A 25451-nucleotide genomic window follows, 5' to 3' on the forward strand; every position below is an offset into this window, starting at 1 on the left:
GTGCACTGGTATGTCCCCAAAGTTTGGTAATCTACCTCCAATGAACATTGTGATTATCCCCCTGACAGTGGTGAGAAACAGATGCACTGACAGAAAAAGTTCAGCATAAAATAAGATGAGAGACATCAAGAAGGAAGAATATTCTAAAAACATTTGACAAAAATTTGAAACACTCACCTCTTTTGTCTTTGAATCTGGGGCTGTGGGAAAAAGTATTGAAGTAAGTGAATTGTGCTTTAACATGGTGAAAGTTGCCCGTGTCCGGAAGGCACAGACACAAGAAAACATGGCTTAACAAACATACCACGTGTTGTCATACAGCACCTTTAGAATAAATATACTGGACAAACACATGAAGACCAAATGAAACCTCTTAACGTGACTTAATGCACAGTATGATTAGAAAAATAAACCTGCAGATTCTGATTTGGAAAAGGGAATGATCAATCTCAATGCATAGGAAGAGGACAACATCCAAACGATAGCTAATTGTATATGTATAACTCTTGATGAAATGACTTTAACCAAGTTCAGTGATGGACAAATATATTCTACCTGTAGGCACACTTAAATACAAAGGGCACACATAATAATGTAAACACTTTCCATGATTTGACAAACTGTCACTTTCATGTCCTCCATAATTTCCTGACTTATTACTACACAACAGGTAAAGACTATGGTTGCTGATGAGGCCTAAGAAAAGCCACTTATCCCGAGTCCAGTCAGTCGTGCTGTGCGCTTCTTCTTTTCAGTCAGGTGATATTGAGAAATATATACCTCCATGTTTCATATTTATTTATACACACATACATTTAATAATTTTTTGCAACAGAAATCCCATGACAAGAGTGAGTGAGGACAGTCATGGCCACAGCTTGTGTCTTCCATTCCCAAGTTGTATCTATAAATGTTACAGTCAGTTTGGCTATGTCAGATGTATTCGAGCAAGAGGATGCAGGGAAATAAATGAGCTAAAATGTTTTATTACTTACATTTTTTGCAGCCTGTGAAAAAGAGAATGAAATACATTAATATTCCATGGACACATATAAAAATAAAATAATATTGTTATCAAGCATATACATATATAAGTGAAATTGTGAAGTGGGTTAGAACGTTGAGTTCAAGATTACTGCACTTATATAGCCATATTGTGACGCATACCTGCAAAACTTCCAAATGTTTGATTTTCAGGAAGAACAAACACGTAATATTGGCTATTTTTAAGCTAACTCTTAGTATTTTAGGTTTAATTCCATTTTGAACAGTATTTCAACTTAATCATCATGATCACAGTGCTGCCAACCAAGGGCGATATTCTGGCTGAATCTGGGATTGGAACCCACCACTAGCAGATCCTGACAAAGCTAAGGGACTGAACTGTACCCATGAAGATCCGGGGTAGAATAGGTCTTCAGCAACCCAGGCTTGCCGTAATGAGTGACTAACGGGATCAGGTGGTCCGGCTCGCTGACTTGGTTGATGCATGTCATCGTGTCCTAATTGCATGGATTGATGCTTGTGTCACTGGATTGTCGGTCCTAACTCGATTATTTACAGACTGCCGTTATATTGCAGCAATATTGCTGAGTGTGTTAAAAAACAAACAAACAAAAAAACAAACAAACAAACAAACAAACACTGACCCCTGACTTCAATGTCCGAAGGAACTGGTCAATAACAAGCCACTTTTCTTTGACAGTCTCCACCTCCTTGTTCTTGAATGGGTCACGGATCCGTATCTTCACCTCCAGCTTTCCCCCGACAGTCTTCCGGCCATCCATCAGCTGTTGGAACAAGCAACATATGCACATATCAAATGCATGTTACCTACTTAATAGGCGGATTTAAATAAATGCAGCACTGTAATGAAAACAACTGCCAGGCAAAATAAAGCATCAACTTGAAAATTGGATTTGACCCAACAATTAAATTAAAAAATTGATACATGCTACCAAACATTACAAGCTGAAAACTGTGGCTGAAACACTGCAAACCTAAGGTCCCAGACACAAGGATACTTGTATCAAATACATCCTCATTAAATAACTATTGTTTCATCGTAGCCACCATCAAACATGGGTGTATACTTTCTTTTGCCCGACTGATTACAATTTGGATATGACTTGCAGTGTCTGCCATTGGACATTTTTAACAAAATCCCATTGTCTTTAACTTTTACACATTTTCTGCACATTGTAATCTGATAGCAATAAATAATCTCAACACTTGTGTACTTACATCGTAACTGTCATGCACAGTGCTGTGCTGGTCGAGAGGGAGGAGCTTAATGCTGACTGTTCCTAGGTGTTTATCTCCCTTGAAGAAGCCGCTGCAAATATGAGGCATATAGTTAGTCAATGTGTTTGGGTTTGTAATGCTGTGAACAAAACTGTAGTTTAGTTCAAAGTAATGCCTGTGTCTACCTGTAGACACTTCTCCTTTTGGCAAACCTATGAGCACCGGTATTATTATATTATATTATACATTTATATACCAACACAACCAAGGTACCAGTATCTGCTCAAATGCAGTTTATTTGTTCCCCGACCAGTGGATCTGTTTGCATCATTCTAGTTATCATTCTCAACTCCCTGGGGAGTATACAACCCAAGCTGCCTACAGAGGCTAGATTTTACATCCACCTCAAATATTTGGTACCTATTCCCTGCTGGGTGAACACAGGCACATTTGAACTAAGTCACTTGCCCGGGGTGACACATTTTAAAACTTGTGTTTCGGGTGTATGAACGTATTCATGTTTCACTCTCTGGTCATCTACCATGGGATGAGTGTTTTCTTTTGAGAGAGCACAGGTTTAATGTACTGTATATATGATGCTGACAAACCAAGGAACAAAATTTTGGCAATTATGAGATTCAAACACAGCTGATCCTGGTAAATCAAAGGGAAGCCACTCTGCACATAGATCTATGGAACCAAGGGCCACTGGGCCACCAATGCCCCTGAGGAATATATAGACTTTGATATCCACAGTACACATCTAGATGTCTCCTGCTCACAACAAACTGTATTCTTTTACAGTAGATAGTCATGTCAGGACACCCAAGTTACCCATGGTCACATTCTTCTCTGTTGCAAACTGCTTATGAAATGGCCAGTTATTGCGTTTGATTATCACAAATAACACAACACAGGAAGGGAAAAAATGAAAGCAGTGGTTCTCAACACAAGCAATGAAGCAAAACATTGGTGTACAAAGTAGGGTCTGGACGAGTCCAAATTTACTACCCGGTACCCGACATCCTATTACCTGACACTACCCGGGTACCCGCTGTAGGCCTCAAGAGTTGGGTACAAAATGTCTAAATGGGAATTGTTTTACCCCAGCCCTGGCAAAAACTATTACCTAGATACATGTATAAAACGATCTGATCATGCATACACTGAAGTTGATAGACACTGTATTCTTACATGAACATATAAAAGCCAGAACGAATGCTTGTATGGTCAGAAAGAAATGTGAACATTTGCTACACTTGTAGAGTAACCAAGGAGTTTTATTGTTCATGTCATTAAACAGTATGTCACATGACTAACCACGGGTTCGGATAGTCGTGTGGACACCCAGGTCCTACTCAGTACCCGAGTACCCGAGTCACCCATCCCAGCCGTAGTACAGTGATCAGAAAGGTGACTGCTGAACCGCAACCACAGTCAACAAAGCAGCTCCATCCCCAATTTCCCATTTGAGTCACCACTTAAGATAAGCATGGGGAAAAGTGTTGGTTTGAAGTCTCAATTAGTCACAATGCACAAGTTTTCCTCTGTGGATGTGCACGCTTACCGTTTATAGTACACTTCTAGCTTGATTGTCTTCCGCTCAACAACTCTGTGAAAGGACCTTGACTTTCGATCAATTTTTACTTTGAAAGTTTCTTGGTATTCTGAAAGAGAACAAATCAAACTGATTTATGCGAGTTTGGTTTTTACTGCCAGACAGAAAAGTAAATTGGCTAAAGAGCTTGAAGATATTGTTTCCCTGATCACCCACTATGCAAGGTTTGAATGTTAAAATCTAACCCCAGAGATTTTAGATTATCATATACATGAAACCCATTTCCTATATGTATTCCAAACTGAGGGCAAAACTCTTCACCAATATCATTACATCTTACATGTACAAAAAATGTTTGTTCAACTTTGAGTTTATAATACTACAAGCAACAAGCAAAAACATTTTAGTCCAAAGCAGTACATCTGATTTCATTTGCAATGTGACTTTTCAAGATGGCCTCTGACATGAAGTGATCTCCAGTATAAAACATTGTTTTTGTACTTATGACAAAGAGCGAGTGAGTATGGTTTTACCCCGCTTTTAGCAATATTCCAGCAATATCACGACTGGGAACACCAGAAATGGGTTTCACACATTGTACCCATGTCGGGAATCGAACCCGGGTCTTCGGTGTGACGAGTGAATGCTTTAACCACTAGGGTACCTGACCGCCCCTACTTATGACTAAGAAGTTATTGGATATAAATATACTCTCACACTCGTGTCCTTGCCCATACTTGTCAAAAAGTGTAGTAAACATTCTCGGGAAGCCACATACGATTGCTACAGTTATTGTTGATGTCACATTGGTCCAACTGTTTGTGTATGAGAACAGTATAGAACCGAAAGTAAGACTTTTACAGGTAACACCCTGAAGCAATAACTGAACTGTATGGGAGAAGCAGGAGTAAATGTTGTTTTAGGTGCAGTCATCAACACTTCATCTTCCCGAGGCAAAGGAGTTCATTGATTATAAAAGTCCATTTTCCACCCTTGCCTTGGCTGGAATTATGGAGTTCTAGTTTGCCTGGACTAATGAGTCTATGTATAGTCCAATCAAAATCACATAATGAAATCAACATCCAGTTCGAATACTGCCATGCAGATTTCGGTCGATTGCAGGGTTTGCAAAGCATGTGTACTATCAACATATTGTCAAGAGATATCAATCAAGGTGCTCACATGATTTCATGCACTTCGTTCGTTCGTTTGTGAGTAGGGTTTTACGCTGATTTTAGCAATATTCCAGCAATATCACGGCGGGGGACATCAGAAATGGACTTCACACATTGTACCCATGTTGGGAATCAAACCCAGGTCTTCGTCATGACGAGCAAAGGCTTTAACCACTAGGGTACCAGACCGCCCCTGATGCACATCGTGAAATAAGACCCGTTTTATTACAATATAGATCTTGATTATTGATTAGATCGTCTTCACTGGGCGCCGCCATTTTATTTGAAGCAAATGTAAGTGATATGAGAGGTGGAACCTGATTGGTCAATAGGAAGGACATAGAAGGGACATAACTTGTAATAGCCACTGGTGGCGTAACAATCGAACCCAGTAATTCCAGCCTACTTCGGCAAGGGTGGAAATTGGACTTTTACAGTCAGTCAAATCCCTTGACTTGGGAAGATGGTAATACTCAAGCTTTCCAACAAAAGCCTGTAAATACTCAAAGTCTGGCCCTGACAAACTAGTGGTTGATAGCATGAGCAATGATACAATCAGCCAGGTCTCACATTGTAACCATCCAATTGTAAGTGGCTCTCAGTACAAGTATGGGTATTGGGGACATATTCAGATCTAGTGCCTTTGTACAAAACAACCTCAGCACTATAACAGTCATAAGTCTAGGATACGGTATGGGAGTCACGATCACCTTAGCGCTAAGATCGCTTGGTAACGGCACCCTGGACTTCCACTGCGTACACATCACTCACCTGGATCTACAAAGCCCTTCAGCGTCTCCGTGTGTCCTGTCTGGGGTTCATCCTGGCAACACAACACATCACTCAAATGTTATTCAAGAGAGAGAATTGGTCCTGAACAGTTGAAAGAAAACAAATATGTATACTAATATATAATGTTTTGTAATCCGCTGTTCCCCCAAAACACAACTGGACAATAAATCATTTACATTTTAACACATTACGGCAGATACTATTGGATCTTTCTACTTCTTCTTTCAAAAAAACATTCAACATAAATGATATGAATAATTTTACCAAAAATTGTACCCATTTTACTTACATTTGGAAATGGAAATTCATATTTCACATAAGTATCTAAGTCCTTTTCAGAATGACCTGGAAAAAAATTTGAAATCATTTAGGAAGATATCAAAACATTGATATAACAGCTTAGATATATATGATAATTTTATCATATTGCCAGGAGCTCTGGACTTACAGAGTGATGTGGAGAGTTCTTTTGTGCTTCAACAGGAACCGGATAACGCAGTAGACGTGCACGGTCAGAATTGTAATCATGAAACACTCATGTATAATGTGTCTCGACAACCTTTTTACCAAAATGTACCCGTGGGTAATCCTGTACCCACCTGAGGGAGGGGTAGTTGTATAGACATGGGGGCGGGTCCTGCACCCAACCTGAGGGAGGGGTAGTTGTATAGACATGGGGGCGGGTCCTGTACCCACCTGAGGGAGGGGTAGTTGTATAGACATGGGGGCAGGTCCTGTACCCACCTGAGGGAGGGGTAGTTGTATAGACATGGGGGCGGGTCCTGTACCCACCTGAGGGAGGGGTAGTTGTATAGACATAGGAGGAGGGGGGCAGACCTTGTACCCACCTGAGGGGAGGGGTATTTGTATAGACATAGGAGGAGGGGGGCGGACGGTGTAACCACCTGAGGGGAGGGGTATTTGTATAGACATGGCAGAAGGGGGCGGACCGTGTACCCATCTGAGGGGAGGGGTATTTGTATAGACATAGGAGGAGGGGGGCAGACTGTGTACCCACCTGAGGGGAGGGGTATTTGTATAGACATAGGAGGAGGGGGGCGGACGGTGTACCCACCTGAGGGGAGGGGTAGTTGTATAGACATGGGAGGAGGGGGCGGACCGTGTACCCATCTTAGGGGAGGGGTATTTGTATAGACATAGGAGGAGGGGGGCAGACTGTGTAGCCACCTGAAGGGAGGGGTAGTTGTATAGACATAGGAGGAGGGGGGCGGACGGTGTACCCACCTGAGGGGAGGGGTATTTGTATAGACATAATAGGAGGGGGGCGGACCTTGTACCCACCTGAGGGGAGGGGTATTTGTATAGACATAGGAGGAGGGGGGCAGACTGTGTACCCACCTGAGGGGAGGGGTATTTGTTTAGACATGGGAGGAGGGGGGCAGACTGTGTAGCCACCTGAAGGGAGGGGTAGTTGTATAGACATAGGAGGAGGGGGGCAGACCTTGTACCCACCTGAGGGGAGGGGTAGTTGTATAGACATGGCAGAAGGGGGCGGACCGTGTACCCATCTGAGGGGAGGGGTAGTTGTATAGACATAGGAGGAGGGGGGCAGACCGTGTAGCCACCTGAGGGAAGTTGTAAATATATAGACATAGGAGGAGGGGGGCGGACCTTGTACCCACCTGAAGGGAGGGGTAGTTGTATAGACATAGGAGGAGGGGGGCGGACGGTGTACCCACCTGAGGGGAGGGGTAGTTGTATAGACATAGGAGGAGGGGGGCGGACCGTGTACCCACCTGAGGGGAGGGGTAGTTGTATAGACATAGGAGGAGGGGGGCAGACCTTGTACCCACCTGAGGGGAGGGGTATTTGTATAGACATAGGAGGAGGGGGGCGGACCTTGTACCCACCTGAGGGGAGGGGTAGTTGTATAGACATAGGAGGAGGGGGGCAGACGTGTACCCACCTGAGGGGAGGGGTAGTTGTATTGCTCTCACAATGCCCAGCTCCAGGTCATTGTCTCCAAGATCTGTGTTACATCTGTAACAGCAAAAGTGTTGCCACGGTTACTTCAACATCACTTTTTGGTCCGGCATAAGGTGTGCAAAGCTGAACAAAACTGAAAATATAGTACTCCAGGGACAGCAATACAGGGGCTTCACTTTCTGTGCTTTTTGTTTTAGGGCCAAATCACTAAATATAACTTTTGGAATTCATTAACAAAATGAAATCAAGACAATCACTGACAGTGAGTTAGCTGACATGAGTTGTCAGATCCATGGCAGGGGACAAAAACAATCTACTTGCAACATACCCATGTGGGAGCATGCTTCAGAGAGAAAAAAGTTCATTTTACAACGTTAGGAAATTTGACATTCATTCTCGAGTTTTCAGGCCCATCAGAAAACTGGTGATGGATCATACACCAAAGACCTAGCTATGTGCAGGAAATAACTCCACGGATACCTCTACAGTTTATGTTTATATGTGCTACTGACAGGTGCTGCATCAGATATTTTTTGTTGTCATGGTGTCTCTCTTAAGTTACATCCTAGCTGTGTACAAGGCGAGATGAGGATGATGAGTGAGCAGCGATACAGTTGAAGAAACTGTCACTCACTTGACGATTGAGAAGCTGCGGGTCTCATAGTGGAACTTGGGCACTGGGTCTCCGTGCAGCTTTGCATTCTTCAACGCTTCCAGATCCTTGCGACTGTTCTGTTCTAACTTTTGAAATCTGGAAGAAATAAGAAGTTGTATGATTCAAGGCGTTCCCTGTACACAAGGGAAGTACTGCATGTACTGAGATGCATGATTCAATGTGTTCCCTGTACACAAGGGAAGTACTGCATGTACTGAGAAGCATGATTCTAGATGACACCATGCACAACACCAAGGAAGCTATGACATACTCACTTAGCAGCAGAGGCCACGTCTCCCAGCTTGGTGAAGTGTTGAGAATTAGTGGAACTTATCTGAAACAATAACAACGGGTCATAAAGCAGCATTTTACTCAAGCATGACTTATTGCAGCACTTTACTCATCAACTCAAGCATGATTCATTGCTGCATTTTACTCATCAACTCAAGCATAATTCATTGCAGCACTTTTTTCATCAACTCAAGCGTGATTCATTGCAGCACTTTACTCATCAACTCAAGCGTGATTCATTGCAGCACTTTACTCATCAACTCAAGCATAATTCATTGCAGCACTTTACTCATCAACTCAAGTGTGATTCATTGCAGCACTTTACTCATCAACTCAAGCGTGATTCATTGCAGCACTTTACTCATCAAATCAAGCATAATTCATTGCAGCACTTTACTCATCAACTCAAGCATAATTCATTGCAGCACTTTACTCATCAACTCAAGCGTGATTCATTGGAGCATTTTACTCATCAACTCAAGCATAATTCATTGCAGCACTTTTTTCATCAACTCAAGCGTGATTCATTGCAGCACTTTACTCATCAACTCAAGCGTGATTCATTGCAGCACTTTACTCATCAACTCAAGCATAATTCATTGCAGCACTTTACTCATCAACTCAAGTGTGATTCATTGCAGCACTTTACTCATCAACTCAAGCGTGATTCATTGCAGCACTTTACTCATCAACTCAAGCATGATTCATTGCAGCACTTTACTCATCAACTCAAGCGTGATTCATTGCAGCACTTTACTCATCAAATCAAGCGTGATTCATTGGAGCATTTTACTCATCAACTCAAGCATAATTCATTGCAGCACTTTACTCATCAACTCAAGCGTGATTCATTGGAGCATTTTACCCATCAACTCAAGCATAATTCATTGCAGCACTTTACTCATCAACTCAAGCTTGATTCATTGGAGCATTTTACTCATCAAGTCAAGCATAATTCATTGCAGCACTTTACTCATCAACTCAAGCGTGATTCATTGCAGCACTTTACTCATCAACTCAAGCGTGATTCATTGCAGCACTTTACTCATCAACTCAAGCGTGATTCATTGCAGCACTTTACTCATCAACTCAAGCGTGATTCATTGCAGCACTTTACTCATCAACTCAAGCGTGATTCATTGCAGCACTTTACTCATCAACTCAAGCATGATTCATTGCAGCACTTTACTCATCAACTCAAGCGTGATTCATTGCAGCACTTTACTCATCAACTCAAGCGTGATTCATTGCAGCACTTTACTCATCAACTCAAGCGTGATTCATTGCAGCACTTTACTCATCAACTCAAGCATGATTCATTGCAGCACTTTACTCATCAACTCAAGCGTGATTCATTGCAGCACTTTACTCATCAACTCAAGCATGATTCATTGCAGCACTTTACTAATCAACTCAAGCGTGATTCATTGCAGCACTTTACTCATCAACTCAAGCGTGATTCATTGGAGCACTTACTCCATGGTCAACTCAGGCCTGACTTATTGATGTGCACAGAAAATAGTTTTTGTACCAGGCAAACCAGGGACTGAAAACATGAGCAGCTATCAAGTCCATCTGGACATATTTATCATGCCATGTTTGTTGGAAGCCATCCATTGCTTCTGAAGCACTACGCATTTAAGACATAACAATTTAGTCATCTCTTAGACAAACAATGGGATGCTTAGGAAATATTGTGAATCAGGTTCCACTGGGGGTAGCCATCTTGCCCCACACTGACCCTGATCTGCTTGATGAGATCCTGTTTGAGTGTGTCAAACACCTCCTCCCTGTCTCCCGTCGGTGTGCAATCATCAGCTTCCACAACAATAAACTTGTCCTCATCCTCGATGTCTGCTATCGGGGAGGGGGGAACCTGCAAATTTGTATTTCCAGATAAGCAGAATATAAGAAAGCTGTGTGATAAATCGCAAAGAACAATGAAGAACAAAGTGTGGTTTATTTCACGATAAAACATTGTTCTATCATGATGTCATTTCTGGAGATTCGATCATGTGCTGTGAAATGGACAATGCTACTTTAGAGAGGGGAGTGTCTTGCGAGTTTTCCCCATTGATGTAGCTGGGCAATGCAGAATGAACGTGATGGCTGAATGATCGCTTCCAAAAGCGGGAGAGATATGACAATTGGTATTGGGAGAAAAGGTACACATCATCGATGTGGGGATTGTGAGAATATTCAGGAAATACACACCTGTGCATAAAATTGACTATTCAGGGAGTCATTATTACCTAAATACAGGAAAATACTTTCAAAGCTTGTACTTTTTACTAAAATCCTTAAAGAGGCTGTATGTAATGTTTATATCTCATATAAGAAACAAACAACTCATACTCAACTGTTTATCATACAATAAAACACTGCAGGGGGAATAAACCACTCAGGGCTGTGAAGATTGAGTAGATTATTTCTTTAAAAAAATCAAGCTTAAGTTTAGTGTTCTGCAGGACTGTATCCTGTGCAGTGCCTACCTGTGACAGGTCGACGGGGAGACCGGCTGCAGCAGCTTGTAACATGGGCTTCATCCCCTGTGTGAGAGAGATGCTCAGCATACACAACAGCACAACAACACATACTCAAAGGCACAACTACCTGGCATCATGATATATCTTGATGACTGAAAATGCTAACAATCTTGAGGATATGTACTACATGACTTTACAAATTTATCAATCTTCTATGAAGAATACAGACTACTTGTCAGTACAGACCAGGTCAGCTTAGTGCTGTCTAATGGGGAGTCACACAGAAAGTCACATCTCAATAGTTGGTATCCAAACATCTACCAGAGGGCAGCAAACATCTTCAGTAAAAAAGGGTTGAAACTAAATTCTTTGACACAGAACTACCACAGGGAGATAACAGTGAACACCTCAGAACTCCCACAGGGGAGATAAAAGTGAACACCTCAGAACTACCACAGGGGAGATAAAAGTGAACACCTCAGAACTACCACAGGAAGATAACAGTGAACACCTCAGAACTACCACAGGGGAGATAAAAGTGAACACTTCAGACTTACCACAGGGGAGATAAAAGTGAACACCTCAGAACTACCAAAGGGGGATAAAAGTAATACACCTCAGACCTACTACAGGGAGATAACAGTGAACACCTCAGAACTACCACAGGGGAGATAAAAGTGAACACCTCAGAACTACCACAGGGAGATAACAGTGAACACCTCAGAACTACCACAGGGGAGATAAAAGTGAACACCTCAGAACCACCACAGGGGAGATAAAAGTGAACACCTCAGAACTACCACAGGGTGATAAAAGTAAAACACCTCAGAACTACCACAGGGAGATAACAGTGAACACCTCAGAACTACCACAGGGAGATAACAGTGAACAACCCAGAACTACCACAGGGGAGATAAAAGTGAACACCTCAGAACTACCACAGGGAGATAACAGTGAACAACCCAGAACTACCACAGGGGAGATAACAGTGAACACCTCAGAACTACCACAGGGAGATAACAGTGAACACCTCAGAACTACCACAGGGTGATAAAAGTAAAACACCTCAGAACTACCACAGGGAGATAATAGTGAACACCTCCAAACTACCACAGGGTGATAAAAGTAAAACACCTCAGAACTACCACAGGGTGATAAAAGTAAAACACCTCAGAACTACCACAGGGAGATAACAGTGAACACCTCCAAACTACCACAGGGTGATAAAAGTAAAACACCTCAGAACTACCACAGGGAGATAACAGTGAACACCTCAGAACTACCACAGGGAGATAACAGTGAACAACCCAGAACTACCACAGGGGAGATAACAGTGAACACCTCAGAACTACCACAGGGAGATAACAGTGAACACCTCAGACCTACCACAGGGAGATAACAGTGAACACCTCAGAACTACCACAGGGAGATAACAGTGAACACCTCAGACCTACCACAGGGAGATAACAGTGAACACCTCAGACCTACAACAGGGAGATAACAGTGAACACCTCAGAATCATCACAGGGAGATAACAGTGAACACCTCAGACCTACCACAGGGAGATAACAGTGAACACCTCACAACTACCACAGGGAGATAACAGTGAACACCTCATACCTACCACAGGGAGATAACAGTGCCTACTCACATGCATACACCTCATGTAGTTCTTGGCCAGCTCGATCTCATTGCTCCGCTTGGCCTTGAGTGCAGCTTGCTTGAACTCCTCGTACCGCTCTTGGAGGAAGCGTTCCTGCTGCTCTGCACGTGATGAGATGCTCTTCCTTGCACCTGGGCAGAGAAGAGCCATCAATGTCATGATCACTGCTGTACATGATGCTACGCCACAACGTACCATAGCTTAGAAACATGCATTCTCAGCAGCAGTAGCAGTTAATTTTGGTTATCAAAATACAGCTAGCAGAGCGGTTTCAAAAGCATGCATGGTCATATATTTTAGACAAATCCTGATAAGGAATGACTGAATATTGTAATGTTATGTTAAGCAACAATCATTCTGAAAAAGAACACTTTTCGCAATCCAAAACGTTTTTGTTCTTTGTGATTTGGGGTTTTACACCACTTTTAGCATTGATTCATGTCCTATCAGAGAAGATTTGTTTGTTGTTTAATGCCGCACTCAGCAATATTCCAGCTTTATGACAGTAGTCTGTAAATAGTCAAGTCCGGACCAGACAATCTAGTGATTGACATCATGAGCATCGATCCACGCAATTGGGATACAATGACATGCATCAACCAGCGTGACCACCCAATCCAGTTAGTCGCTACTTATGACAAGCAAAGTTGCCTCTTACGGCAAGCATGGGTTACTGAAGACCTATTCTAACCCGGATCTTCAAGGGGATTATCAGAGAAGACCTGAGTGATGAAGAAGGAGTTTGATGAATACATGAATGGAGGAAGTGAATGAAGGCTGAGGGTGCCTCGGGTAGCCCTGCAGTGGTTGCACCCACCTGCTGTCTTGTTGATCTGGGGCTGCTGTGCAGGGGCAGGCCTGGCAGCTGCTGGAGCTGGTTGGGGCGGGGCCTTCTGTGGGGAGGGGGCTACCTGACCCTGGGGCTTTGCTGGGGGTTGGTGGGAGGGGGCAGCAGCCGGAGCAGTGTTACCCACAGGGATAGGAGCAAAACCTGAAACAGTGCATGCAAGTGCTTGACATGTATCATTCATTACATGACACGTAATGACAGTCACTCATTGGCTCTATATGACTAAATTATAAATACAGGTATCAGTCATGGCATAAGGTAAATACAAGAAACACACCTGGGGCACACCCTGGGAACTGACGAGCATCTCACCTGGGGCACACCTTGTCAACTGACGAGCATCTCACCTGGGGCACACCTTGTCAACTGACAGGTGTCTCACCTGGGGCACACCCTGTGAACTGACAACATCTCACCTGGGGCACACCTTGTCAACTGACGAGCATCTCACCTGGAGCACACCCTGTGAACTGACGAGCATCTCACCTGGAGCACACCTTGTCAACTGACGAGCATCTCACCTGGAGCACACCCTGTGAACTGATGAGCATCTCACCTGGAGCACACCCAGTAGACTGATGAGTGACACACCTGGGGAACACCCTGTAGACTCACCTAGCGCACACCTTGTCAACTGACGAGCATCTCACCAGGGGCACACCCTGTGAACTGATGAGCATCTCACCTGGAGCACACCCAGTAGACTGATGAGTGACACACCTGGGGAACACCCTGTAGACTCACCTGGGGGTGAAGGCAACTCGGTGAAGTCAAACTGCCTCCCAGCTTTCACAGCCTTGATAGCATCTTGGTATTGCTGGAACACACAGATACAAGAGCTACAGAATGTTCAACATGTAATGTGTCCACTGAACTCAAGCACACACAATATCCTCCATCACCAACTGATCCTATGTCATTGGTTGTTGTCTGAGTGCAGAACACCAAGTACCTTGGATATCCGGCCCATCCTCCTGGCTTTGCTGCCCTCCCCAGCTGTCTTAGCCTCAGCCTCTGCTGACTGGTACTTCTGTAGCCTCTGCTGCAGAGCCTCCATCACCGAACCTGGAGCCTCCGGCGCCTTGAACAACTCACGAGCCTCTGCAATACAACCGAACAGTGAGGTCATCGCAGACATCAGCACCTCCTCGACTAGATGATGACAATAATACTCACCTATTTGAAACAGGGATATTCTATGATGAGGCTACGAACGATTAACTCATTGTATGAGGTGTGTAAACAATTCTGATGGCACACAACAATAACAACAATAATTCTGGTTGTATTTATATAGGACATAAAAGGCACAAACTTTGTGTTCATTGATGGTGTTTGCTAAAAAGGTGGGTTTGAGGTGGGCTTTAAGAAAAAAGCAGGGATTGAGGGAGATAATTTCACATTATCTAGAAGAGAGTTCCATATAATCGGTGCAGAAGAGGAGAAGGTTCTTTTACCAAATATGGATGTACTGATATACGAATAGAAAATAGTTTCTGTTGAGATCGGAGAGTTCTCTGTGGAGAGTAGAGTGGTAGGGGTTCAGTGAGATATTTTGGGGCAACGTTGTTGAAACATTTGTATGCATTGAGAATGATCTTGTATTCGATGCAAACTGCAACAGGGAGCCAATGGAGTTCTCTCGGTGTGGGAGTGATGTGATTGATTTTAGCTGTGTCGTAAACAATTCTTGCAGCCAAATTCTGGAGTTTCTAGAGCCCTTATATGGCAAGGAGGCTGCAGCAATAATCCATTCTGGACATAACTAGAGAGAACTAGTTTTACAGTTCAAGCTGATGTCTCAATCAGTTCTTACCCTCTGCTGACGGGGGTGGGGGAACTTCTTCATCCCCCTCAGGTTCGGGCGGGGCAGCCTGCTGTGCAGCTCGCTCTACCCTGGGTGCTGTTGGTGGTTGTGTTGTTTCCTTGACCTGGGGTCCTGAGTATAATAGATTAGTTGTTATTCAACGCCACACTCAGCAATATTCCTGCTATATGACGGCAGCACTTTTCTGTAAACTTCACAAGAACTACATAAAAAAGTCTGTCCCTGAGTCAAACATTTTGAAAAACTTGTGCACGTACAGTAGAGTACGGTCATAACCAACTCCAAGGGGACCACTAATATTACTTCGTTATAACCGTTGTTGGTTGTAAGTATTTCGACTGTCAGACATTGCAGTTATGGCATAAAATACAGTACATAAGTAAATACATGTTATAAATATATTATTGATAGTTTCACTGACATACAGACACTAGAGTCAATTGATAATTGAGTGTGGACAATGTGCCTTGAAAATTCTTAAATATTCCTAATCAATCACCATATCAAGCAAATTACCTGAAAAGAGATATATATTTTTATAGTATGAACATTATGAAAGAAACCTTTTGATATCTGTTAAATGCTTGAGAGAATGAGTGAGTGGAGCCATTATGCTGCACTTAGCAATAATCCAGCAATATCACAGCAAAGGACACCAGAAATGAAATCTTTGAAGAAAACAAGTAGTAACAATCTGTTTATTGTCAGTAATCATAATTCTTTTCCGTTTCAACGATTGTCTGCTTCAAATCTGTAACAGATTGACTGGAAAGGCCTGAAGCGTACCACACTTTTCATGTGAGAATCCCAGATGTACATCTGGTCAAACACTTCTGAACATCTGTGTATATTTCAATCTCTCACCTCCAAATTCTGGTGGTGGTGGAGGCATCTGAGACAAGTCTATAGGTCGCCCGTCGCCCGCCGCAGCTAGGACACCGTCAAATTGCTGGAGACAAGAGATGGGTGCGTGAGGTAGGGCATGTATACGTCAGGCTGTGTGACAACTTAAAATATCCTCTATCAAAATATTACATCCTATCTTACACTCTCTAATGGTGTTGGTTGGATGGTGTGTTGTTTAACGCCGCAGTTAGCAATATTCCAGCTATATGACGGCAGTCTGTAAATAATCAAGTCTACATCATGAACATTGATCCAGGCAAATGGGATTGATGACATGCATCAACAAAGTCAGGGAGCCTGACCACCCGATCCCACTAGTCACCTTTTACGACAAGTATAGTTGCCATTTATGGCAAGCATGGGTTGCTGAAGACCTATTCTACCCCGGATCTTCACAGGTCTCTAATGATGTTGGTATCAAGGCTATGGTGCAAGCAACAGCTATAGCAATTTCCCCTGCTCTTCTCTTGATCTTTGTTTATGTCTGCTTTTTAGCAAAGATTAGTTTTCTTACAGATACATTTTAGTTAAACATACGCTTGTACACATGGTAAGATAACAAACACATATAAACATGATGAACAGGGCCGTGTTCCACAAAGCGATCTTAGTGCTACGATGATCGTAAGCCTTTGTTAAAATATGGGGCTTATGATCATCTAAGTGCTAAGATAGCTTTGTGGAAGATCTTAAGTACCCTAAGTATTTATCTTTCTAACACATTAATTCAGTCAAGTAACAGTCTTCACAGGTTGCCTAGTATCAGCTACTACCCATCCTGAACAGCCATTGTGGCTAACAGATCCACATCATGTCTCAAGTAGGAGATATCGGGGCTCATCCAGCTCTAGACGAGTGAGTGAGTTTGGTTTTACCACGCTTTTAGCAATATTCCAGCAATATCACGGCAGGGGACACCAGAAATGGGCTTCACACATTGTACCCATGTCGGGAATTGAACCCGTGTCTTCGGCGTGACGAGTGAACCACTAGGCTAGTCCCTGACTCAGGATGAAGGCTGTGTAGGCATGACTTACTTTACATATCTTGACATATCTAGCAGCAGTGGGGAGATCATTGTTCTTCTTGGCCATCAGGGCAGCACTTCTGTACTGGTCCCGTCTTGTCTGCAGCACCCTCAGCTCACTGGCATCTGCACGAGTAATGTGAGTGAGTGAGTGAGTGAGTAGAGGTGAGTGAGTGAGTGAGTGAGTGAGTGAGTAGAGGTGAGTGAGTGAGTGAATGAGTGAGTGAGTGAGTAGAGGTGAGTGAGTGAGTAGAGGTGAGTGAGTGAGTGAGTGAGTGAGTAGAGGTGAGTGAGTGAGTGAGTGAGTGAGTGAGTAGAGGTGAGTGAGTGAGTGAGTGAGTAGAGGTGAGTGAGTGAGTGAGTGAGTAGAGGTGAGTGAGTGAGTGAGTAGAGGTGAGTGAGTGAGTGAGTGAGTAGAGGTGAGTGAGTGAGTGAGTGAGTGAGTGAGTGAGTGAGTGAGTGGAGGTGAGTGAGTGAGTGAGTGAGTAGAGGTGAGTGAGTAGAGGTGAGTGTGTGAGTGAGTGAGTGAGTGAGTAGAGGTGAGTGAGTGAGTGAGTGAGTGAGTAGAAGTGAGTGAGTGAGTGAGTGAGTAGAAGTGAGTGAGTGAGTAGAGGTGAGTGAGTGAGTAGAGGTGAGTGAGTAGAGGTGAGTGAGTGAGTGAGTGAGTGAGTAGAGGTGAGTGAGTGTGTGAGTGAGTGAGTGAGTGAGTAGAGGTGAGTGAGTGTGTGAGTGAGTGAGTGAGTGAGTGAGTGAGTGAGTGAGTGAGTGAGTGAGTAAGTGAGTGAGTACTTTGCAACATGTACCCATGCATGGTGAAACTTACACCTGACGATATGGTACAAATGCTCATTTATAGATTCATGTTTTAATAATATTTATCCAATAACTCCCTGGGTTAGCGTTACAGTACCACCTGAAACAATGCACTAAATCTGATGTTGTGATTGTATTAGAATGAACTAGGTTCATAGCACCAGCACCTTCTTACTAATGTAAGCCTGAACACATGGTGTTCATTTCTTAGAAGCTGAGACACTTGACTGAATAAGTTCCATGTTATTAATGATAAACAAAGACCCACTTGCTGCTGGGGCTGGTGAAGTCACAGGAGGTTGTAGAGGCACAGTCGGCTGCACACGGGGAGCTGGAAGTCACAAGTATTGAAACAAGGGTTAGTGTCACCATGACATCCAGGGTCCTGTACTACTGATGTACCAGGGGATGGTTGTGTGGGAGTGGTATGTTTAGGTGGGGATGTACCAGGGGATGGTTGTGTGGGAGTGGTATCATGTTTAGGTGGGGATGTACCAAGGGATGGTTGTGTGGGAGTGGTATCATGTTTAGGTGGGGATGTACCAGGGGATGGTTGTGTAGGAGTGGTATGTTTAGGTGGGGATGTACCAGGGGATGGCTGTGTGGGAGTGGTATCATGTTTAGGTGGGGATGTACCAGGGGATGGTTGTGTGGGAGTGGTATCATGTTTAGGTGGGGATGTACCAGGGGATGGTTGTGTGGGAGTGGTATCATGTTTAGGTGGGGATGTACCAGGGGATGGTTGTGTGGGAGTGGTATCATGTTGAGGTGGGGATGTACCAGGGGATGGTTGTGTGGGAGTGGTATCATGTTTAGGTGGGGATGTACCAGGGGATGGTTGTGTAGGAGTGGTATGTTTAGGTGGGGATGTACCAGGGGATGGCTGTGTAGGAGTGGTATCATGTTTAGGTGGGGATGTACCAGGGGATGGTTGTGTGGGAGTGGTATCATGTTTAGGTGGGGATGTACCAGGGGATGGTTGTGTGGGAGTGGTATCATGTTTAGGTGGGGATGTACCAGGGGATGGTTGTGTGGGAGTGGTATCATGTTTAGGTGGGGATGTACCAGGGGATGGTTGTGTGGGAGTGGTATCATGTTTAGGTGGGGATGTACCAAGGGGTGGTTGTGTGGGAGTGGTATCATGTTTAGGTGGGGATGTACCAGGGGATGGTTGTGTGGGAGTGGTATCATGTTTAGGTGGGGATGTACCAGGGGGTGGTTGTGTGGGAGTGGTATCATGTTTAGGTGGGGATGTACCAGGGGATGGTTGTGTGGGAGTGGTATCATGTTTAGGTGGGGATGTACCAGGGGATGGTTGTGTAGGAGTGGTATCATGTTTAGGTGGGGATGTACCAAGGGATGGCTGTGTGGGAGTGGTATCATGTTTAGGTGGGGATGTACCAGGGGATGGTTGTGTAGGAGTGGTATCATGTTTAGGTGGGGATGTACCAAGGGATGGTTGTGTGGGAGTGGTATCATGTTTAGGTGGGGATGTACCAGGGGATGGTTGTGTAGGAGTGGTATCATGTTTAGGTGGGGATGTACCAGGGGATGGTTGTGTAGGAGTGGTATCATGTTTAGGTGGGGATGTACCAGGGGATGGTTGTGTGGGAGTTGTATCATGTTTAGGTGGGGATGTACCAGGGGATGGTTGTCTAGGAGTGGCATCATGTTTAGGTGGGGATGTACCAGGGGATGGTTGTGTGGGAGTGGTATCATGTTTAGGTGGGGATGTACCAGGGGATGGTTGTGTGGGAGTGGTATCATGTTTAGGTGGGGATGTACCAGGGGATGGTTGTGTAGGAGTGGTATCATGTTTAGGTGGGGATGTACCAGGGGATGGTTGTGTAGGAGTGGTATCATGTTTTGGTGGGGATGTACCAGGGGATGGTTGTGTGGGAGTGGTATCATGTTTAGGTGGGGATGTACCAAGGGGTGGTTGTGTGGGAGTGGTATCATGTTTAGGTGGGGATGTACCAGGGGATGGTTGTATAGGAGTGGTATCATGTTTAGGTGGGGATGTACCAGGGGATGGTTGTGTGGGAGTGGTATCATGTTTAGGTGGGGATGTACCAGGGGATGGTTGTCTAGGAGTGGTATCATGTTTAGGTGGGGATGTACCAGGGGATGGTTGTGTGGGAGTGGTATCATGTTTAGGTGGGGATGTACCAGGGGATGGTTGTGTAGGAGTGGTATCATGTTTAGGTGGGGATGTACCAGGGGATGGTTGTGTAGGAGTGGTATCATGTTTAGGTGGGGATGTACCAGGGGATGGTTGTGTGGGAGTGGTATCATGTTTAGGTGGGGATGTACCAAGGGTGGTTGTCTGGGAGTGGTATCATGTTTAGGTGGGGATGTACCAGGGGATGGTTGTGTGGGAGTTGTATCATGTTTAGGTGGGGATGTACCAGGGGATGGTTGTGTGGGAGTGGTATCATGTTTAGGTGGGGATGTACCAGGGGATGGTTGTGTAGGAGTGGTATCATGTTTAGGTGGGGATGTACCAAGGGGTGGTTGTGTGGGAGTGGTATCATGTTGAGGTGGGGATGTGCCAAGGGGTGGTTGTGTGGGAGTGGTATCATGTTTAGGTGGGGATGTACCAGGGGATGGTTGTGTAGGAGTGGTATCATGTTTAGGTGGGGATGTACCAAGGGGTGGTTGTGTGGGAGTGGTATCATGTTTAGGTGGGGATGTACCAGGGGATGGTTGTGTAGGAGTGGTATCATGTTTAGGTGGGGATGTACCAGGGGGTGGTTGTGTGGGAGTGGTATCATGTTTAGGTGGGGATGTACCAGGGGATGGTTGTGTGGGAGTGGTATCATGTTTAGGTGGGGATGTACCAGGGGATGGTTGTGTAGGAGTGGTATCATGTTTAGGTGGGGATGTACCAAGGGATGGTTGTGTGGGAGTGGTATCATGTTTAGGTGGGGATGTACCAGGGGATGGTTGTGTAGGAGTGGTATCATGTTTAGGTGGGGATGTACCAGGGGATGGTTGTGTGGGAGTGGTATCATGTTTAGGTGGGGATGTACCAGGGGATGGTTGTCTAGGAGTGGTATCATGTTTAGGTGGGGATGTACCAGGGGATGGTTGTGTGGGAGTGGTATCATGTTTTGGTGGGGATGTACCAGGGGATGGTTGTGTAGGAGTGGTATCATGTTTAGGTGGGGATGTACCAGGGGATGGTTGTGTAGGAGTGGTATCATGTTTAGGTGGGGATGTACCAGGGGATGGTTGTGTGGGAGTGGTATCATGTTTAGGTGGGGATGTACCAAGGGGTGGTTGTCTGGGAGTGGTATCATGTTTTGGTGGGGATGTACCAGGGGATGGTTGTGTGGGAGTGGTATCATGTTTAGGTGGGGATGTACCAGGGGATGGTTGTGTGGGAGTGGTATCATGTTTAGGTGGGGATGTACCAGGGGATGGTTGTGTAGGAGTGATATGTTTAGGCGGGAATGGACCTGGGGATGGTTGTGTAGGAGTGATATGTTTAGGTGGGGATGTACCAGGGGATGGCTGTGTAGGAGTGGTATGTCTAGGTGGGGATGTACCAGGGGATGACTGTGTAGGAGTGGTATGTTTAGGTGGGGATGTACCAGGGGATGGTTGTTTAGCTGGAGATGGCTGTTTAGCTGGAGATGGTTGTTTAACTGGAGATGGCTGTTTAGCTGGAGATGGCTGTTTAGCTTGGGTTGGTTGTGATGGAGTGATACAATGTATAGGTGTAGACATACCTGGAGATGGCTGTTTAGCTGGAGATGGCTGTTTAGCTGGGGATGGCTGTGTAGCTGGGGATGGTTGTTTAGCCGGGGTTGGTTGTGATGGAGTGACTTCATGTTTAGGCGAGGACTGCATTGAGGCAGCACCAAGCGCTACAGGGGGAGGAATCTCAGTCTCATCAACAGGTTGGCCCGACTTAGCTCTCTTACACATGTCGGTCAGTGTCTGGAAGAAAACCAAACCATGAGGTACCCCATGGAGGTTTAGGTGCACCCAACATCACGTGACAAGCTACACTACCAGTACACACTTTCACACACAGAGACTTGCAACACTAAACTACATGGGGTAAATGTCCACCAGGTTCCTCCCTCACCCATGAATATATACCGCCGCTATGCAACGTAATGCTGAGGTGTGCCTATTTAATGCAGCACAGCTATGGAAGGTCACATGAACCCTAATGTCTATGCATTAACATCTACCACTGCCTGCCAGTAAAGCAATGTGGAGAGCACTAAGTCACAAGGCCACACTTTTTTAATTTTATGTTTCACAGATTTATTCCAGGTTTTCCACACAAAGTTGGTTAAAATATAATGAAAATAAAAAGCTATGTCAGTCATTTATTTATATATATGGAAGTCATCCTGCAGTGGAGTTAAACCGGCAGCTGGCATCTTGAATAACTCATAGTGATAAGGACATGGAATTTATATGTACATTTCACAGTCAAGTCTCATTAATCCGACACTCGTTAATCCGACAATCGGCTTTATCCGACACTAATGATTGGAACCAATTAAATCAGTTCTATTACTAAGACACGTTAATCCGACAGTCTCGCACTCCGACTCCGACACACCTATAATTTGCAAGCAATTACCCAAATCACTCATTAATCAGCGTACTCTGTGGTCATCTGCCCATGAGTACACAGCCCGTTTTTGATGCGAGACAAGTCGGCTGGTAGCTGCATATAACAACGGCTGCAGAGATTAACTTGATTAACAATAAACAATTAATGATTTAAATAAAGAAAACAGGATTAATCACATGCTTAGATTACCTCAATCTAATTAAAATCAGATACAAGTTCTTGCTATGGGACGCCGTAAACGCAAACACTGCTCACCTTCAACCCCCTGTCGAGTCTCCTCTGTTTGGAAGCGTCTCCTGCAGCCTTGGCATTGGCGGAGGCCTGCTGGTACATGACCATCCTCTCCTGCAGCAGGACCGCCTGGTCCGAGGAGTTGGAGGAGGGCATCTTCTCGGGGGTGGGGGTAGACTGGGGTGGGGAGGGGCTGTCACCTGCATTCAGATCCTCCAGCTCAGCCTTACAACAAGAAAGTGAGTGAATATTTATCCAGAAAGTATTCATACCCTGAGAAATGTCAAAAACATTTTCGGGCTTCGAATCCCATTCAAAAATATTATACAACCAATCAGACTGAGGCATACACTGCTCTTTGTTCAAAAAGGCAGATAGAGGCTGAAATTATCCCACGAACACAGGATACAATATGTACAAAAGTATGTATACTTATTCCACTTCCACAATCAACAGATCCAAGATACAGACAGCACAATGGGCTCAGCCCTTCAGAGTAAACACTCCCTCTCACAACCAGAAATAAACTGCCCCACTGCGTCAAACAATTACATCGCAATCTCATAGAATCTATATACACACACAACACAGAATGTAAGGAATCCAAGGATACCAACAAACCTTGAGCGTCAACAGAAACAGGAAGCATTATCATGTGGAATGCAAAGGAAGATAACTCAGTATTTGGATAATGTGGAGACCGCAAGAAAATATTTCCAAAAACATAACTTTACAGTTATTTTAAGGCTGCATTAGATAATACATAAACAACATAATGCTTCCATCATATCATCTATAACTTGCAGAGTAGTATATTTTTATTTGAGCCAGTTCCACTTCTAAGGTTGCTGTTTTTCTCTAACTCACCAGCAAGTCTGGGTCCTCAGTGTCAGACAGCTCTTCATCACTGCCGATGTCTCTCATACTCTCAGCAGCCATGTTGTTAATCACGGACATGTCTAGTGGAGCTGCAAACACACAGCAATGTTGGGAACAAAGTTGTTCTGTAACACTGCAGTCAGCAATATCTAACAGTTTCACAAATCAGTCTGAACCCGTCAAACCAGTGATTGATAGCATGAGCAACAATCCATACCAACTAAGTGTGATGATTAACAATCAGTCAAAACACAGTCATCTCTTACGACAGGCATAATTTGATAGTTGGCTTTGGGCGAAAAAAGTCCAAAGTTTACTTTGTTACATTTTGTTGCAGTGTTGAACTCAATTTAATTGCATTTTGTAATGTTATGACTATGTTATATTATCAGACAATAATATGTAATTTGACAAATGTAAAGTAGCTTCCCTTTGATAAAGGGCAATTACTCTAGTGAGTGGACCTATGAAATGCTACGAAAGAAGATCGAAGTTATCTTTGTGCTTGAAACAAATTGTCCTGAAAAATCATGAGGCTATAAACTAGTTAAGCCAGTTTCAAAGTTTCAGATTGAACTATATTACCCGCTGACATTGTCTGACCGAGCTTGTGACCTTATGTACCAATGAGACTACTATGAAAACTTGCAATATTTAGGTACCGTTTATGATTTTGGGGGGCAATCAAATTTCAGAATGACATTACATGACAAACATCATAAACAAGGTAATCACACTAAATACAATGTTTATTCTGTCTACAGGATATTTATGCACCAAAAGCATGATAACCTCTATATCTCTATTATGTCATATTTGAACTGTTTGAATCACTGCACTCATTGTAAGACTTAATGATGTTTACAAAAACAAAACAAAATGTATAATATGGATAAAACATAGGAAGACAAATCCTGATTCATCTCCAGGATGACCACCAACCTTTCCTCTTGGCCGCTGGTCTCTTTACCTCCCCACCAGTCAGAGCTGCCAGCTCCGCCTCCAAGTCATCATCATCATCATCATCCATTCCCCCGTGCATTGTGTCATCCTCTATACCACCAAACCCCATCTGGTCACAACAAACATCACACAACGGTTTCAGGTGACGACAAGAGTACATTATAAGTTGTACCAGTCACACGAGGGGTACATGGGGTTTTATGAGCATATTATGCATAAAACACTGTATACCCCTTTTGATCGTACTTTATCTTACGGACATGTTTTGAAATGACATTGTAAGAGAATTAAAACAAATTCAAAATTGATATAAAACACCTGTTCGATTGAGCTGAGTTTAGCTTGTGCTGTCATTGACTCGGAAAAAGCTAGTGGCTTTTTGCTTTGATAAGGGATTTATTCTCCCTCTCAGATATCCATGTGCAGCTTGTGTTCTTTGAGGATTCCACATGAATTAAGTTAAAACCGAATTTGTTTTCATTGAAAATAAAAATGTTTTTATAAACGGGGGCTTACTATATGATGTGCCAAAGCCTGCTATAG

The 25451-nt window shown here is 44.0% G+C and overlaps 1 protein-coding gene across 1 annotated transcript in view; it reads right to left on the reverse strand.

The window, feature by feature from the left end:
* Positions 1-25451, reverse strand: part of LOC139478212 (coiled-coil and C2 domain-containing protein 1-like) — a 41320-nt gene that overhangs the window by 14551 nt on the left and 1318 nt on the right. The window contains exons 2-25 of the mRNA XM_071260592.1: positions 24888-25017; positions 23934-24034; positions 23091-23291; positions 21970-22180; positions 18504-18566; positions 17433-17548; positions 16354-16438; positions 15478-15600; positions 14614-14762; positions 14406-14478; positions 13629-13802; positions 12800-12942; positions 11155-11211; positions 10404-10538; positions 8647-8705; positions 8351-8467; positions 7697-7770; positions 6059-6114; positions 5749-5800; positions 3812-3911; positions 2245-2335; positions 1650-1790; positions 996-1007; positions 178-200 (exon numbers count right to left, since the gene is read on the reverse strand). Of these exons, the coding sequence (XP_071116693.1) occupies positions 178-200; positions 996-1007; positions 1650-1790; positions 2245-2335; positions 3812-3911; positions 5749-5800; positions 6059-6114; positions 7697-7770; positions 8351-8467; positions 8647-8705; positions 10404-10538; positions 11155-11211; positions 12800-12942; positions 13629-13802; positions 14406-14478; positions 14614-14762; positions 15478-15600; positions 16354-16438; positions 17433-17548; positions 18504-18566; positions 21970-22180; positions 23091-23291; positions 23934-24034; positions 24888-25017 (2486 nt within the window). The remainder of the gene's footprint in view (positions 1-177; positions 201-995; positions 1008-1649; positions 1791-2244; positions 2336-3811; positions 3912-5748; positions 5801-6058; positions 6115-7696; positions 7771-8350; positions 8468-8646; positions 8706-10403; positions 10539-11154; positions 11212-12799; positions 12943-13628; positions 13803-14405; positions 14479-14613; positions 14763-15477; positions 15601-16353; positions 16439-17432; positions 17549-18503; positions 18567-21969; positions 22181-23090; positions 23292-23933; positions 24035-24887; positions 25018-25451) is intronic.

Source organism: Haliotis cracherodii, unplaced genomic scaffold (genome assembly GCF_022045235.1).
Source record: "Haliotis cracherodii isolate W230 unplaced genomic scaffold, xgHalCrac1.p SCAF_4, whole genome shotgun sequence".
In the NCBI taxonomy this organism is placed as follows: Eukaryota; Metazoa; Mollusca; class Gastropoda; order Lepetellida; family Haliotidae; genus Haliotis; species Haliotis cracherodii.